Here is a 16,584-nt window from a genome sequence, read left to right on the forward strand (position 1 = left end):
CGGCTCCTCGGGGCTTCCGTATTACGAAACACAAGCGCAAAGATGGCTGCGCCCTGGGCTGCAGGAGCTACAAAGGGCCACGTGACAGAGCAACTTCCGGTTCCACCGCAGGCTTTTATCCTAGCTCTACTTCCTGCGCTTTCGCAGACACGCGCGTCGTAGGCCCGGGCCTGGGGCGGCTCTGACCTGAAGGCCCAGCTGCATGGAGGGTCCGCCGGAGGGGAAGGTGCCCGCGGCGGCGGTGGCCGCCGTGCTGAAGCACAGCTCGGCGTTGCCGCCCGAGAGCGCCCAGGTCCGGGGCTACGACTTTAACCGCGGCGTGGATTACCGCGCACTCCTGGAGGCCTTCGGCACTACCGGCTTCCAAGCAACCAATTTCGGCCGTGCGGTGCAGCAAGTGAATGCCATGGTGAGGCCCTGGGCGGGATTTCCGGGGCGAGGGAGGCGGGTCATTTAGAGGGAGGCCCAATAGCTGGAGAGAGGCGGGGCCTGCCTTGAGCGGGAGTTTCTCTGCTGGGAAGGGGGCTTGACATTCGCTCCAGTAGATAAATGCTAGTGTCAGGAGTGGGTGGGGCGTGATTCTAAGTGGGGGGCAAGTTACCGGGAAGTTTAAGAGTTCTTCAGGGGGCGGAGCATGGGGCAAGACAGCATGGGGCGGCAATTGGAGGAGGAGCCTAAGGTAGGTTGGGTTTGAACTTGGACTTGATTTTCTCTGCGGGGAAGGGTGCTGGACCTGAAAAAGGAGATGCTTCCTGATTCCTGAAAGGGAGCAAGTCCTGCTCTGAGATCAGGACTGGTCCTTGGTCTCTGGTAGAAATGGTCCTGTATTCCTGAGTGGACAGGGCAGGAGGTGGAATATGACTGTGGAACCCACCTGGGGTCTTTGACTGGGGTCTGAGGCCAGAGCTAACTTGACTTGGCCCTTCATACCCAGATCGAGAAGAAGCTGGAGCCCCTGGCGCAGGACGAAGACCAGCACGCAGACCTAACTCAGAGCCGCCGCCCGCTCACTGGCTGCACCATTTTTCTGGGCTATACATCCAACCTCATCAGTTCAGGCCTGCGAGAGACCATTCGCTACCTGGTGCAGCACAACATGGTGGGGCCCCCACGAGGTGTGGCCATGGTTTTTTTGGCCCAATAGGCAATAACATTTAAGTGAGATGAGACAGAGGCCAGTTTTAAGTAGAGGGACAGAGTGAGTTTTGTTTTGCGGTGGTACTTCCCATTTAGGTTCATGCATGAGGGGTAGTGTTAGGAGGCCTGTCTAGAACGAGGGCCAACTTGCTGCCTGTTGCTGCAGGTGGACGTATTGGTGACTACGGCTGGCGGTGTGGAGGAGGATCTCATCAAGTGCCTGGCACCCACATACCTGGGCGAGTTTAGCCTCAGGGGGAAGGAGCTCCGGGAGAACGGGATCAACAGGTGGGGGTCCTGAGTGGTGTTGGACAGGAGAGCTGACCTGAGGGTCCTAGGGACTGATGCCCAAGTTTCTTGCCCCCAGGATTGGGAACCTGCTGGTGCCCAATGACAATTACTGCAAGTTTGAGGACTGGCTGATGCCCATTCTGGATCAGATGGTGTTGGAGCAGAACACAGAGGTGGGGCTGGAGCGGCGTAAGAGGGGAACCAATGTGGGGGAGTCCAGGGAAGTGTGGATGAAAGTTGATGTTGCCCCACCTCTAGGGTGTGAAGTGGACACCTTCCAAGATGATTGCCCGGCTTGGCAAGGAGATCAACCACCCGGAGTCGGTGTATTACTGGGCTCAGAAGGTGAGGAGGCCAGACTCAGACAGGACTAGAGTTCCCAGGCTCTGGCGTGTGCTGCTGACTTTATTGTCACAGCCACACGAGGAGGCATTATTAGACTCAGCACCTTCACTCTTAAGACGAGGAACTGCCAACACAGACCAGTGGCTAGGTAATTGGTCTGAAGGCACCAGCTTTCGAATGAGGGGTCCTGATATCCTGGCTATGCTCCTGGACCCTCTGCTTAGTAACTCCCCTGGGGCCTAGCCCAGGGTACTATGCCCTCAGAGACTGGAGTTCAGATTCTAAAAAGTAACAAGGTGCCTGAGAGCCAGGTACTTTCCTCAGTATTGTGCTGGTTTTCTCACTCTGCCTCATCTGGGAGGCAGGTGGTGGTTATCCTTATTTCACAGAGACCCCAGAGAAAGCGAGCCGCTGTTCCTAGGCAGGGAGGAGGCAAGGAAGGGATGCCACTGCCACTGGGGCCAGGGTACTCCCTCCAGGCCCTGGGTTGCAACTGTTGCCCTGCCTCTTTCTCAGAACCACATCCCTGTGCTGAGCCCTGCACTCACCGATGGCTCGCTGGGTGACATGATCTTCTTCCATTCCTACAAGAACCCAGGACTGGTCTTGGACATTGTTGAAGGTGAGGCATTGACTCCAGGGAGTGGAGGAAGTGGGCCAGCTGAGCCCAAGGCCTGAGCCCAGCCCTCTTCCTCCTCCTCCCAGACCTGAGGCTCATCAACACACAGGCCATTTTTGCCAAGCGCTCTGGGATGATCATCCTGGGTGGAGGCGTGGTCAAACACCACATCGCCAATGCCAACCTCATGGTGAGTGGTCATCCTGGCAGGGTACACTCATACCCACTGTGCAGAGATGTGGTTTGCAAGGCCTGGGCCACAGTTCCTGTCCCCTCGGACTGACTGATGCTCTAGTGGGGGAAACAAACAGCAAAGGGGTGACATGCCTGTCAGATGGTATAAATGCTAAGGAGGGAAATAAGGCTAGGCAGGCAGGTGGCACATGCCTGTGGTCCCAGCTATTTGGGAGGCTGAGGCAGGAGAATGGCTTGAGACCAGGAACTCAGGCAACATAAGACCCTGTCTCTCCCCACTTCCCCCCAAAAAAGGGCGGGATTATAGGAAGAAACAGGGTTGGGAAATAGGACCTGTGAGCAGAGGCTTCTGGGAGGAATTTTGCCTCCGAAGTGCCATGTAGTTCCCAGCAGCATTGGGGGACAGCTGGGGAACAGCCAGTGCTAAGGCTCAAGGTGACTGAGGTAGTCAGAACAGCCAGGAGGCAGAGGTGGAGTGGGGGTGTCACTGCTGAGCATGCTGGGTTTGTGGCCAAGGGGAGACTTTTTTGGTGGTACTGGGGTTTGAGCTCAGGGCCTTGTGTTTACTAGGCAGGTGCTCTACCACTTGAGCCACTCTGCCAGCCCTTTTCTCTAGATGGGATTTCCCAAACTATTTGCCTGGGCTTGCTTTCAACTGCAATATTCCTGACCTCTGCCCTGCGTAGCTAGGATGTGCCCTCTGGTGGCCATGGGGGAAACAGATGGGGAGGGCAGTGTGTGAGCAGGCCCAGGACTAGGGTGGTACTGGTGGAGGGGGTAGAGGTTGGGTTTGGAGGTCTTCTGGAGGTAGTGGGTGGCAGCTGCTGCTGAGCAGGGGGATGGCTGTGACACAGGTTGGATATCCTTTATCCAACATCCTTGTTATGTTGGCCCAGCTGGTCTTGAACTCCTGGGTTGAAGGATCCTCATTAGTAGCTGGGACAACAGGCCTGTCCCGCTGCAGTTGGTCTGAATATCTCTCATCAGAAATGCTTAGGACCAGAATCTTTTGGTTTTTGGAATGTTTGCATATACACAGTGAGACAGCTTGGGGAAGGGACCCAAATCTAAACATGAAATTCAGTTATGTCTCATACATATTTCATACAGCTCTGAAGGTGATTTCATACAGAATTTTTAGCATGCCTGTGGTTTGGATGTAACCCATCCCGGGGTCACGTGTAATTTTCCAATGTGTCATCCGGCCAGTGCTCAGAGTCTTAGCAAACCATCACCCTGTGACTCCAGGCCCTTTCCTGGAGTAAGGGGCCCTCAAAGGCTTCCTTCTTTGGGTACACTTCTCATGCTCCTTAGCTATGATGTCCTGCCTATGTCTGTCTCTTGTAATTGGCTAACCATGCCTGCCCTGTCTCTCCCTACAGCGGAATGGGGCTGACTATGCTGTCTACATCAACACAGCACAGGAGTTTGATGGCTCTGATTCAGGTGCACGGCCAGATGAGGCTGTCTCTTGGGGCAAGATCCGGATGGATGCACAGCCAGTCAAGGTAGAGGCCAGCAGGGTGGGGGACAGGGTCTCTTGGGCTGTGACCATGGGCCCAGGGCTCACCTAGGTCCTTCTGCAGGTCTATGCTGATGCCTCCCTGGTCTTCCCCCTGCTCGTGGCTGAAACCTTTGCCAAGAAGGCAGACGCCTTTATACCTGAGAAGAACGATGACTGAGAAGAAAGAACAAGGCCTGTGGAGGCTTGCCCGCCCCTGTATTTATTAATCGATGCAGCAACCCTTGGTCATCACCATCTCTGGAATAAATGGGCTGCTGGTCCTAAGTCCTTCTTGGTCCTGGGGTTGGGTGGCTTCAGCCTGCTCCACCCTCTGCCTCGTAGGTCTCTTCCCGCCAACAATGGATGCTGCCCCCCATGGCTGTTAGCAGGCAGGGCTCTGTGGGGTGGTAAGCCAGTGACTGTACCACACCAGAACCCACAGGCAGGGCCAGTGCCAGGGCACCCTGGGGAGTGAGGAACAGTTGTCAGAGGCTTGGCTATCCTGGAGATCCAGCCTGGAGCCCTCAGTTGCCTCTTCCCTGACCTTCAACTATTTACCTCTTTTTCTTTGGGCAGTGCTTGGGATGGATCCCAGGGCACTGCCCATGCTAAACAAGCACTCTTCCACTAAGCCACACCCCAGTCTAGTCACCATCCTTCTAGGTTTAGGCCGATGCCCTGGGAGTGTCTCACACACCTCCAGTGCCATGATCCTCAGACCCTCAGTGCTGCCCCTAGGCTGTGCCAACTCACCTCTGCTTCCTCGGTATCTCCCTGCTCTGGGCATGTCTTGCTCCCAGCTTACCTGCTTCCCATTGTCTGGGCCATACCCAGTCCACTTGGCAGGCCAGTGGTGCCATTTCCTGTGTTACCTCCCCCCCCAGTCATGGCATAGTTGACGGCTCCTCCAGTCACCTATGGTTCATCTGTACCTTGAAAATGTCTCGTGTGCCCTCTCTCTGAGGCAAATTCTATTCTAGTGGGTTTCAGAAGAACTAGGCAAGCACTGTCACCTTAAGTTCCCAGAGAGTGGGCTCTCCTCCATTCCTTTAGGGGGGTCTTAATTCCATTAGCCAGGCTCCAGCACTGACGCCTCCTTCTTGACAGCCCTGATCTGCCCCTAGCTTGACTTCACTGCCAGGCTGGAACACAACAGGGCTCAGGTTCCCTGAAGGACTACAGTCTCATCTCACTCTGGATCAAGGTACTGGCATCAGCTCCTCTCACCCAGGGATCTGTCCAGTGGCTCAGCTCTAATCTGGATCCTGCTGCTGTTGCCTTTGCAAAGTCCTGTGTGCTGAGTGATGTGAGCGTGTGCCATGCCTCTGTGCCTTAGTATGTGTTGTTCTTTGCCTGCAACGCCCTTCCTGCTTTGTCTTTATTCTTCAAGATCCCAGCCCAAACGCCCACTATCACTCCCCTTCTCAGGCCTGTGGGTGACAGGTAAGGACAGAGCTGGTATCCTGGTAGGAGTGGGGTGGGGGGAAGCTCACCTCCACCAGGTCCCAGAAGTACACCTTCCCATCCTCCGAGCAGCTGACCACGTGTGTGTCCCGCTCACTCAGGCAGCAATCCAGCTTGTACTCCTTGTTTTTATGGCCTGTGTACCTGGAGGAGGGCAGGATCAGAGGGGCTTCAGCCCCACACTAGGGAGGGAGAGAGGAAAAGCCTCAGGAACACAGACTCACTCGCCCAGCAGCTCCCCAGTGTCTTTGTCTAGCAGTCGCAAGGTGGAGTCCAGGCTGGACACGAGGGTGCACTGCCCATCCCGGCTGAAGCAGGTGCAGGTGATGGGGACTGGGGTGGGAGAGGACGCAAGGCAGGTGAGATCAGAGTGCTCCTGGCTGCCCCCACCTTCCCTGCCTGTCCCCCAGCCTGGACCACACTCACTGCCCACGTAGTCAGAGAAGAGCTGCCCCATCCTCAGGTCGTAGCGCCTCACACGGCCGTCCACAGAACTGCAAGGGAGGGGGAGCCCGCTGAGGCACTAGGGTGGCCAGGACCTCCCTGGCAGTCTCGATGGGTGGCGGGTGGGCCTGCTCTTCCCGTGCACTGGTGGAATTTGGAAGTACTGGCGTTGCAACTCAGGCCAAGGGGCCAACCCAGTCCCACTCTGCCTGTCTTCTGAGATCTACCATGCCCTTTCAAGTCTCTGGAGCCCTCTGGAGCCCCCTTCCCCACGTTCTCTGGCAACAACACACTTGGCTCTAGTATCTATGGGTTCCGCATCCACAGATTCAACTGTGAGTCAAAAAAAATTTTTTTTCTTACGGTACTGGGGTTTGAACCCAGGGCCTACACCTTGAGCCACTCCATCAGCCCCCTTTTTTGTGATTTTTTTTTCGAGATAGCGTCTCAAACTATTTGCCCAGGCTGGCTTCAAATCTCGATCCTCCTGATCTCTGCCTCTTGAGAGTTAGGATTACAGGCATGAGCCACCAGCACCTGGCTGGGTCAAAAATATTTACACAGGAAAAAAAGAAAAAAAAAATTTAAACAGGGAACTGGGGTGTAGCTTAGTGGTGGAGCGTTTACTTAGCATGTATGAGGCCTTGGGTTCCATTCCCAGCACAGCACAAAACAAAAAATGAACAAAGAAATTGCATCTGACTGAATATAGGCAGACATTTTCCGCTGTCAAACCCCCTAAGCATAGCAACTATAACACACTACATTAAGGTGCTTTAGTGCAAATCATCTAGAGAGGATTTTAAAGATTGTGGGAGACTGGGGTGTGGCTGCAGATGCCTGTAATTCCAATGTTTGGGAGGTGGAAGCAGGAGGCCAGCCTGGGCTACACAGGGAGGGTCTCTCAAAACACCAAGTGTTGGGGGTGTAGCTCAGTGGTAGAGCACTGCCTAGCATGCACAAGCATCCCCAGTGTGGAGAATGTGTGCACGTTAACTGCAAACACTATTTTGGTGTTTTTTTTAGTGTGACTGGGGTTTGCATTTGCAGAGCAAGAGCTCTACCACTTGAGCCACTTTACTGTTGTTATTTTGGAGAAAGGCAGTGTCTTGAACTATTTGCCTGGGCTGGTCTCAAAGTGAGATCCTTCCAGTCTCAGCCTCCCAAGTTGCTAAAAATTATAGGCCTGAGCCACTGGTGCCTGGCCACTATACTATCATACAGAAGGGAATTGAGCATCCTTGGATTCTGGTATCCCTGGGGGTTCCTGAAACCAATCCCCTGCCCACACAAAGGACGGTGCTCTCAGAATCCCACCCCTTCCCCAACCTCCAGCACCATGTGGAAGGCAGGAGCCTTTGGCCACCCCTGGCGTCCTCCCATCAGGAAGCTCTTTTCAAAGTACAGCTGCTGAGTGCCAATCCTTCCCCTGAAGAAACATCCTCTGCTACACTAGAAAATTCTTCTAGAGGTGCTTCAGACTGTGCCTTCCTCCTGGTTATCCACCTCCTGGTTGTGCCTCAGCACCTTTCCAGCTGGACCTCCACCATCCTGCCCCTCAAACTCCTGTACTTGCTCTTTCTCCAACTCTCCTGGAGGTGGCGCCACTTCAACTTTTGACCTTTGCAGGGCGTTCCCTAGCCCCCACCAACCTGCATGGCTTCTGTAACAATCTAAAGCATCCCATGGTAACTTCTTACACAATTTCACCATTTCCCTTCATCCTTATCAGTGCTCAGACTGAAAGAGGCCCACAGAGATAGGCAAGCTCAATGTTAGCATAGGAAAGGAACCTGCAGAGGGGGTCTCCAGCAGACTCTGGAGGCCACAGTCACTTACAGACTGAGGCTCTTGGTTGTCCAAGTGTGGCCTGAGGATTTGGGGAGCTGCAGTATCTGAAACAGGCAGTTGCTCACAGAAGTACTTAGATGGCTCATTAAGTAAGTAGTGTCCTCTAGGCCAGGCTTGGTATAGAGGCCTGGGGCAAGCCAGATACAGTTTCTGCCATCACCTCCGTGAGTAGGTAATATCTGAACTTGGATTTGAATGAAGGCTGAGATGTGCTTTTTTTTTTTTTTTTTTTGCGGCACTGGGGTTTGAACTCAGGGCCTCACATTTGATAGTCAGATACTTTGTGTTTTTTTTTTTTTTTTGGAGACAGGATGTCATTTGTCTGGGCTGGCTTTGAACTGTGATCCTCCTGATCTCTGCCTCCTGAGTAGCTAGGATTATAGATGTGAGCCACTGGTGCCTGGCCAGGACCTTGTTTTGGACTAAGCTCCTGCACTGGGCTCTAAGAGACTAGACTAAAAAATCAAAGTGGAGTCATCTTTGCTAACGCTCCACATCACCACACTGATATTAAGCTGTTATCTGACCTGCTGTAAAATCAGGAGGTAACAGCCAAATTTTCCAAACAGGCCAGCTTCAATTACCATGGTCAGAAAATTTTTTCTTGGGCTGGGTGCGTGGCTCAAGTGGTAGAGCACCTGGCTGACAAGTGCAAGGGCCTGAGTTCAAACGCCAGCACTGTACCCTCTGCCCGACACCCCAAATTCCTACAAGAAAGTCCTCTCTGCCTTAATCCCTACCTGAAAAGGGTAATCTGATTGCAACAATCACTTCTTTTTAACAATTCAAATTGGTGCTATGGGTAGGTTTTAGGATTGTATCTGATTTTCTCTGTACCACTTACATTATTACATTATTATGAAATGGGCAGTGAACTATCACAATTATCTGTGTACTTACATACATAAAGCATATGTAATACATACATTCAGATTGCTTCACTTGGTAAGATTTTAGGTCACAGGATGGCCCAAATGCTTTTGACCTCCATAACACCTACACAGTTGACAATGACAGTAAACCCAGTGAGTGAACAGTAGCTACTGTATAGACTTCTATCACAAGCAGGGTTTACAGCAATTTAAAAAACAATTTATTGTCTTGCTTTTAAGTTTCATATCCATAACCAATGAATGCCCTGTAACGCTAACTAAATGTTTGGGAGTAAGTCCTTCTTTCTTTTGGCCCCTTCTAGAATGTTCTGCCTCCCCTCTGTGCCGATTCTGAGCCCACAGATAATCCAAATGTCACCATCCATGAGATCCTCAAAATTCCAATTTTAGCATTAGAATTTTCATTGAAGTACAATATTATCATACCTTTTTTGTTTTCTGTATTCTTTTTTTGGCAGTGCTGGGGTAGCTTACAAGCTACTTGTCAACTTTTAGTTAATGTCTTTCCCTCCTTCTGCCCATTTTTTCTTTGCACTTGCAAGGTAGCACTCTATTGCCTGAGCCGCCCATCCAGTCCATTTTGCTCTGATTATTCTGGACTTGGGGTGGGGGCGGGTATCATGAACTATTTGCCCAGGCTGGCCTTAAACTGCAACCCTCCAGATCTCAGCCTCTCAAGTAGCTGTGGGCTCCCCCTACATTTTTTATTAGTGTATATTAATTGTACAATGTGGGAGGTTTAACTGTGCTACTTCCATGCATGCTTTTTTTTTTTTTTTTGGTGATACTGGGGTTTGAACTCAGGGCCCACACTTTGAGCTACTTCACCAGCTTTTTGTGCCTTCTGAGTAGCTAGGATTATAGGCATAAGCCACCAGTGCCCAGCACCTCTGTACTACTTTATGCCCATCCTTCCTCTCCGCTTCAATCAGTTTTCTTTCTCTTTTTTGGTGGTATTGGGGCTTGAAATCAGGGTCTCACACTTGCTAAGCAGGCACTCTATCACTTCAGCCACTTTGCCAGCTCAGTTTTTTTTGTATTGTTTTTTTTGAGATAGAGTCTCTTGAACTATTAGCTAGGATTATAGGTGTCAGTCACTGGTGCCCAGCAGTCATTGTTCTATTATTACTTTGCCTGTCCATCAGGAAATAACCCTGCTTTTTTTTTTCCCCTATTTTGGTACTAGGAATCAAACTCAAAGTCTCTGCAAGGTTTCTACCCTTGAGCTACTCCTTTAGCACTAGAGAGTAACTTTGAGCAGGTAAATGGGTGGAAATGGAGAACATCATGTTAAGTGAAGTAAGTCAGGTTCAAAAAGACAAAGGTTGCATGTTTTCTCACATATGTGGAAGACAGATTCAAATATAAATACAGGCATTATCATATTTGTGTACACACACATACAAAACATGCTTCCAGAAGTGTTTTGTTAGAGACCAAGGGAGGAGGGAAAGAAGAGAATGACAGAGTGAATTATATTGAAATACACATCTGTGCAGGAACAGGACAACACAAATACATTTAAAGCTGTTGAGCAATATGGGGTAGTAGGGATAGAATAAGAAAGGGTAATGGAGGGGGCTAGACTGATCAAAGTACAATGTATTTACAAGTAAAATACCAAGGCAAAACCCCGCTGAACAGGAATAAAAAACAGATCATGTCAAAGAGCGGCGGGGGATAAAGAGGGTAAAAGGTGAGTATCACCAATGTATTTTCTACACATGTATGAATATGGAAAACTGAAACCTGTCAAGCCATTTTAAGAAGGGGGAAGGGGAAGAGGGTGAATAATGGAGGGGATGAACCAAACCAGGCTACACTGTAAGCATATAGGGAAATGTCATAATTAGGTACTAAAAAAAGTGGTTTTTTTTTTTTTTTTTGGGTTCTGGGGTTTGAACTCAGGGCCTACACCTTGAGCCACCCCACCAGCCCTTGTTTGTGATTTTTTTTTTTTTTTTTTCGAGACAGGGTCTCGAGAACTATTTGTCCAGGCTGCCTTTGAACCTCAAGTCTCCTGATCTCTGCCTCCTGAGTAGCTAGGAATCACTGGTGCCCAACTTTTTTTTTTTTTTTTTAAAGAAAAAGAAAGGAACTTTGAAATGATCAATCTGCTTTTTTGGTCTTCATTTGTGCTTTCTTTAGTCCTCCCGAGCCTACAAAGTTAATCTCTTGTGTTCAACTCACTAGAATAATTATACTATTCTTCAGAATAAAGTATTACCCAATTCTAGAAGAGAAAATAAAGCCAATTAAGACCTGGGGTGCAGCAGCACAGCAACTAAGAGATAGCATAGATAAATGGGACCTCATAAAGCTAAAAAGCTTCTGTTCATCAAAAGAAATGGTCTCTAAACTGAAGAGAACACCCACAGAGTGGGAGAAAATATTTGCTAGCTACACATCAGACAAAGGACTGATAACCAGAATATATAGGGAACTTAAAAAACTAAATTCTCCCAAAACTAATGAACCAATAAAGAAATGGGCAAGTGAACTAAACAGAACTTTCTCAAAAGAAGAAATTCAAATGGCCAAAAAACACATGAAAAAATGCTCACCATCTCTAGCAATAAAGGAAATGCAAATTAAAACCACACTAAGATTCCACCTCACCCCTGTTAGAATAGCCATCATTAGCAACACCTGTTGTTGGCGAGGATGCGGGGAAAAAGGAACCCTCTTACACTGTTGGTGGGAATGTAAACTAGTACAACTACTCTGGAAAAAAATCTGGAGGCTACTTAAAAAGCTAGACATTGATCTACCATTTGATCCAGCAATACCACTCTTGGGGATGTACCCAAAAGACTGTGACACAGGTTACTCCAGAGGCACCTGCACACCCATGTTTATTGTGGCACTATTCACAATAGCTAAGTTATGGAAACAGCCAAGATGCCCCACTACTGACAAATGGATTAAGAAAATGTGGTATCTATACACAATGAAAATTTTATGCAGCCATGAAGAAGAATGAAATGTTATCATTCGCTGGTAAATGGATGGAATTGGAGAACATCATTCTGAGTGAGGTTAGCCTGGCCCAAAAGACCAAAAATCGCATGTTCTCCCTCATATGTGGACATTAGATCAAGGGCAAACACAACAAGGGGATTGAACTTTGATCACATGATAAAATCGAGAGCACACAAGGGAGGGGTGAGGATAGGTAAGACACCTAAAAAATTAGCATTTGTTGTCCTTAACGCAGAGAAACTAAAGCAGATACCTTAAAAGCAACTGAGGCCAATAGGAAAAGGGGACCAGGAACTAGAGAAAAGGTGAGATCAAAAAGAATTAACCTAGAATGTAACACACAGGCACAGGAAATTAATGTGAGTCAACTCCCTGTATAGCTATCCTTATCTCAACCAGCAAAAACCCTTGTTCCTTCCTATTATGGCTTATACTCTCTCTACAACAAAATTAGAAATAAGGGCAAAATAGTTTCTGCTGGGTATCGAGGGGGTGGGGGGGAGGGGGAGGGAGCGGAGTGGGTGGTAAGGGAGGGGGTGGGGGCAGGGGGGAGAAATGACCCAAGCCTTGTATGCACATATGAATAATAATTAAAAAAAAAAAAAGACCTGGGGTGGTGGTGTACCTCACTGGTAGAGTGCCTGCCTAGCACAGGTTCCACCTCAGCTCTGAAAAAAAATTTTTTTTTTGTGATACTGGAGTTTGAACTCAGGACTGTTCACTTGCTATGTAGGTGCTCTACCACTTAAGCCAAATATTGAGCCCTTTTTACTTCAGCTGTTTTTCAAATATGGTCTCTCATTTTTTACTGGGCAGACCTGAACCTAGATCTTACTATTTATGCATATATATGATGACATCTTTTATTGGTTGAGATGGGAGTCTCAAGAATTTTTTGCCTGGGCTGGCCTCAAACTTCATTCCAATCTCTATCTCCCAAGTAGCTAGGATTACAGGCCTGATCCACCTTGCCCACACTAAATTGTAATTTTTTTTGTCTTTTGACAGAGGAAACAGGGCTAGCTTCATGTGGTGGGAATGGCACTCCCTCTGGTTGTGATAACACTCAAGACTGCATGTTTGCTTTTTAAAAAACTGTTTGTTTCCTGTAACTAGAACAACCTCCTGTACCGTGGGATTTTCCCCCTACTTCTCTGTGCTCTTCACTGCTGCATGCCTACTGAGTAAGAAAGAATCTGCAGGCAGTAAGTGTTCAAGCACACTTTGAGTAAGTACCAGAAGGTCAGTCCAGCCAGAAGAGCAAGTACAAGGGTCCTGAGATCCTGGGGAGCACGTTAAAAAAATTGAGCCAAAGAATGAACAAAAGCTGAGGGGTCATCAAGGACCAGACTGGGAAATGCCTTATGTATGTTGCTAAGGGGAGATTTTTTTCCCTTTGTGCTGGGAGTTGACACAACCCAGGACAGCAAATGTTAATCTAAGTGCACAGGCAGCTCTGATCTCTAATACCGAGGTCTTGGGTCCACTCACCCTGCCAGGATCTCATGGTCTGACACCTTAACGCTGGATATGCCATCCCTGGCCTCATCCAGCTTCTGCACTGGCTCAGGCTTCCTGGAGCGGCAGTCCCAGCAGCGGATACTGGAATCGATAGAACCTATGAGGACAGCATAGGTGAGGTCAGGTTTGGGGCATTGGGCAGCACCCTGGTTCCTCCTACTCAGGTCCCAGACTCACCAGATAGGATGACTGTGGCCTCTTCATTAAACTGGACCGTGTTCACCTTCTGAGAAACAGAAATTGCTACTCAGAGCAGGCTGGGCTTTGAAGGATCGGGGTCCCAGTGCTTTAAAGCAAGGACACCTGGTTGGGGGGGTTGTGAGGGTGAAAGGTTCCGAGGATAGGGTTGTGACTGGCTGGCCATGGAGGAGGGACACCTGAGGAAGGACATAATGGGAGGATGTCCCCGGCACCACCTACATGCTAATGCGGGTCCCCTCCGCCATGCACGCTCCAAGGAGGGTCTCCAAGCTTGCACTTACCCCCGCGTGGCCCCGGAATTTGCGCACGACCTGCCCAGATGCGACATCCCAAAGCACCACAGCCTTGTCCCCGCCGCCAGAGCAGAGATTGCTGTTGTCAAAAGAGCTGGAGAGCAGGAAAGAAAAGGTCAACGTCGACTTCCGATTCCAGCCTCTGCGCTCGTATCCCGGCCCAGCCCCCGGCTCACCCGGCCGCGTCCAGCACCTCGTAGCCGTGGCCGCTGTACGTCCGCAGCAGCGTCCCCCGCAGTGGGTTCCACAGCTTCAGGGTCTTGTCGCTGCCGCACGTCAGGCAGTAATTGCCATCAACTGAGGGACACCAGGTGGGGGTTTACTAGGCTGCCGGCCTCAGGAGGCCGGAAGACCCGGAATGATCAAGGCGCTCACCATTAAATCGCACGGCTCGCACAGCCCCTTGACCGCAGTCCAGAGTCTTCAACCGTTTCTGCGGCAGCTCCGGGGGCCGCGGTTTTGGTTCAGGAAAAGCCATAGCTGCAGGCCCCCTTCTTCACCGACTTTTATCAATGAACCGCTCTGAAACAGGCTTCCGAGTACCGGGGGTGTAACCTTATTATTGTCCCCCAGGAACTACTTCCGGTTTCTCATTTCCGGGTTCAAAATTTCAGCATTTTACTGATAGTTGGGGCATACGCAAGGCCGCTTTCAGTTTTTCCCCGTTTTGTATCTTCAAGGAACATTTTTTTTGCCTCTTCTCATTCTCTATTCTCTGGCGAAGGACAGCTCTGGCTTCCGCCCTTGGGAACAGAAGCGCGGGAGTTGCGGGTGTTGCTCTATTAGCTACTCTCCACTCCTACGCCGGAAGCTGCCCCCCTCGTAGCGGAAGAGGCGTGACCTAGTCTTCCACTCGCTATGTCCGCCAACAACATGTCGGATCCACGGAGGCCCAACAAAGTGCTAAGGTGAGAACCTCAGCGTCATGGCAACAGGTTTCAGGTTGTGGGTGTGGGTCGGGGCCGAGGGAAACGTCTGTCCATCATGCGGCAAGACTCGATCACCTGTGACTCTTGAGCCTTTCGCAGGTACAAGCCCCCACCTAGCGAGTGTAACCCGGCTTTGGACGACCCCACGCCAGACTATATGAACCTGCTGGGCATGATCTTCAGCATGTGCGGCCTTATGCTTAAGGTGGGCGTGGTTGAATTTCCCGGGGGTAGCTCCGCCTGAGAATGAGGCGTCTGGCGGGTTCGGAATGAAACGGGTCGTCCGGCTGGTGCCGGGGGGCGGGGCCTGAGGTTGGTTGGGGGGCGGGATTGGGATGACGCTGGATGTGGAAAGCCCCAGCGTTAGAGGAAGTGGGGGTCGAGGTTAGGACGCGTACATGGTGGGCACTTGATATATTATGGTCCCTGTGCGTGCTTGTGGTTCCACCTGTCTGGATCGCTTTTAAGTTGAGGAACTGTGAGTTCCGCAAGGCACCACTTCCAGTGGGCTCCTTTGGGAAACTTGCCGTGCAAATTTGGCCACATTAGCCTGGAACTTCTCTTTCCAGACTTTGAAGCAACTTAGACTGGGCTCGTAGGGAGAGGGCAGGGTCCTCAGCATGTGGGGATGTCTAATGCCAATCTTCTTGAGCCTGAGGGGACATAGTGGGGTCAGAGATGCAGGATTTATGAAGGGGTGGGACTGAGGGGCTCCTAGGGGAGGGGGGTAAGGTCCGAAGTGCACGGAGTAGACTTAAGTGGATAGGAAGTGGCGCCTGGGTATGTAGCTCATTTGGTGTCCTTGGTGTGCCTTTCACGAATCTGACCGGCCCAGTCGTCTTTCCCCAGCTGAAGTGGTGTGCTTGGGTCGCTGTCTACTGCTCCTTCATCAGCTTTGCCAACTCCCGGAGCTCGGAGGACACCAAACAGATGATGAGTAGCTTCATGTGAGGCTTGGCCTTAAGAGGGAGGGGCTCCTGAATAAGGGAAGGGGGTCACCAGGCCTATCATCCAGAACTGACACCTCTTTCCTGTCTCAGGCTGTCCATTTCTGCTGTGGTGATGTCCTACCTGCAGAATCCTCAGCCCATGACACCCCCCTGGTGATGTCAGCCTAGAGGAGTCGCACCCTGGCCTCCCCGCTGTCCACCTTCTCCCTGGCCTAGCCTTTGGCTGCCTCCACCTCTTGCCCTCAGCTGATGTTCTGGACTTCCCTGAGTGAGGTGGTCTCAGGGCCTCCAGCTGGGTGGAGGGAACCTGGCCTTTTCCCTACTGGGTCATAGAGGGGAAAATACGAGGCCTACCCTTCTTGCCTCCCGTATCCGATTGCTGCTGGGGGAGACACTGTCCATGTTCCTAGGTGTATTCACTTTTCTGTTGAAACCAGTTGATAATAAAGTTTTTCACTCTGGCTGCTCTGTGTGACCTCTCTTTTCTGTTTGTGGGGGGTGCTCTGCCCAGTGGGAAAACAACTCCAGCTCCTCCACTCAGGCCTGCGTGGGACCCTCGTCTGGGCCTTCTGGTGGTTCACTTCCTTATTTCACAAGCCCTGAAGTCAGGGGCCAGGGACAAGACAGTGACCTTTGTCCTCTGGAATCTTGGGCTTCCATTTTCTTTTTTACTTTATTTTTTTGGGGATTCTAGGGATGGAACCTAGGGCCTGTGCACGCTAGGTAGTCACTCTACCACGGAGCTACGTCCCCAGCCCTAGTGTTTTCTTATTAGAGAAACAATGTCTGCGAACTGGACAGAGAGGAACTGGGAAGACCATGAAAGACTGGCTCCGGGTCTTCCACCACCTATCAGGGCCTCCGTCCCAACCAGGCTGGATGCCTGTCGTCCCTGGCAGTTTGTTCACCCAACGTCCCAATCCCCACGAGACAGAACAGGACCCTCCTCAGCTCCATTCGGCTTC

General features: G+C 50.7%; 3 protein-coding genes across 7 annotated transcripts; 2 read left to right on the forward strand and 1 right to left on the reverse strand.

The window, feature by feature from the left end:
• The first annotated feature begins 202 nt into the window (after positions 1–202).
• Positions 203–4,376, forward strand: Dhps (deoxyhypusine synthase). Of its 4 annotated transcripts, none has more exons than XM_020155935.2 (9): positions 203–409; positions 935–1,099; positions 1,304–1,425; positions 1,505–1,601; positions 1,687–1,773; positions 2,290–2,395; positions 2,479–2,582; positions 3,970–4,095; positions 4,174–4,376. In XM_020155935.2, exons 1-9 carry the CDS (start codon positions 203–205, stop codon positions 4,267–4,269), a joined length of 1,110 nt encoding a protein of 369 aa, XP_020011524.1. In that variant the 3' UTR covers positions 4,270–4,376. The 4 variants fall into 4 exon arrangements, with proteins under 4 accessions (XP_020011524.1, XP_073910106.1, XP_020011526.1 ...); XM_074054005.1 differs by having other exon boundaries at positions 4,034–4,095; XM_074054004.1 differs by lacking the exon at positions 203–409 and adding an exon at positions 560–679.
• Positions 4,284–14,403, reverse strand: Wdr83 (WD repeat domain 83). Of its 2 annotated transcripts, XM_020155940.2 has the most exons (9): positions 14,116–14,403; positions 13,917–14,037; positions 13,729–13,834; positions 13,424–13,472; positions 13,217–13,343; positions 5,982–6,049; positions 5,780–5,888; positions 5,585–5,699; positions 4,284–4,555 (listed from the first exon to the last, which is right to left on the reverse strand). In XM_020155940.2, exons 1-9 carry the CDS (start codon positions 14,216–14,218, stop codon positions 4,406–4,408), a joined length of 948 nt encoding a protein of 315 aa, XP_020011529.1. In that variant the 5' UTR covers positions 14,219–14,403; the 3' UTR covers positions 4,284–4,405. The 2 variants fall into 2 exon arrangements, with proteins under 2 accessions (XP_020011529.1, XP_073910107.1); XM_074054006.1 differs by lacking the exons at positions 5,780–5,888; positions 5,982–6,049.
• Positions 14,404–14,494: 91 nt separating this feature from the next.
• On the forward strand, positions 14,495–16,080 carry Wdr83os (WD repeat domain 83 opposite strand). The gene is made up of 4 exons (XM_020155933.2): positions 14,495–14,648; positions 14,769–14,874; positions 15,519–15,616; positions 15,710–16,080. Exons 1-4 carry the CDS (start codon positions 14,599–14,601, stop codon positions 15,774–15,776), a joined length of 321 nt encoding a protein of 106 aa, XP_020011522.1. The 5' UTR covers positions 14,495–14,598; the 3' UTR covers positions 15,777–16,080.
• Positions 16,081–16,584: the final 504 nt, after the last annotated feature.

This window comes from Castor canadensis, chromosome 14 (assembly GCF_047511655.1).
Source record: "Castor canadensis chromosome 14, mCasCan1.hap1v2, whole genome shotgun sequence".
NCBI lineage: Eukaryota > Metazoa > Chordata > Mammalia > Rodentia > Castoridae > Castor > Castor canadensis.

Coding starts and splice junctions, on each gene's coding strand:
- Dhps (XM_020155935.2), top strand. CDS start 203: ATGGAGGGTCCGCCGGAGGGGAAGGTGCCCGCGGCGGCGGTGGCCGCC. Junction 1,774..2,289: donor TGTATTACTGGGCTCAGAAG/GTGAGGAGGCCA, acceptor CCTCTTTCTCAG/AACCACATCCCTGTGCTGAG. Junction 4,096..4,173: donor TGGATGCACAGCCAGTCAAG/GTAGAGGCCAGC, acceptor GTCCTTCTGCAG/GTCTATGCTGATGCCTCCCT.
- Wdr83 (XM_020155940.2), bottom strand. CDS start 14,218: ATGGCTTTTCCTGAACCAAAACCGCGGCCCCCGGAGCTGCCGCAGAAA. Junction 14,038..14,115: donor GCGAGCCGTGCGATTTAATG/GTGAGCGCCTTG, acceptor GGTGTCCCTCAG/TTGATGGCAATTACTGCCTG. Junction 13,835..13,916: donor GAGGTGCTGGACGCGGCCGG/GTGAGCCGGGGG, acceptor CCTGCTCTCCAG/CTCTTTTGACAACAGCAATC.
- Wdr83os (XM_020155933.2), top strand. CDS start 14,599: ATGTCCGCCAACAACATGTCGGATCCACGGAGGCCCAACAAAGTGCTA. Junction 14,875..15,518: donor TGTGCGGCCTTATGCTTAAG/GTGGGCGTGGTT, acceptor GTCTTTCCCCAG/CTGAAGTGGTGTGCTTGGGT. Junction 15,617..15,709: donor CAGATGATGAGTAGCTTCAT/GTGAGGCTTGGC, acceptor TTCCTGTCTCAG/GCTGTCCATTTCTGCTGTGG.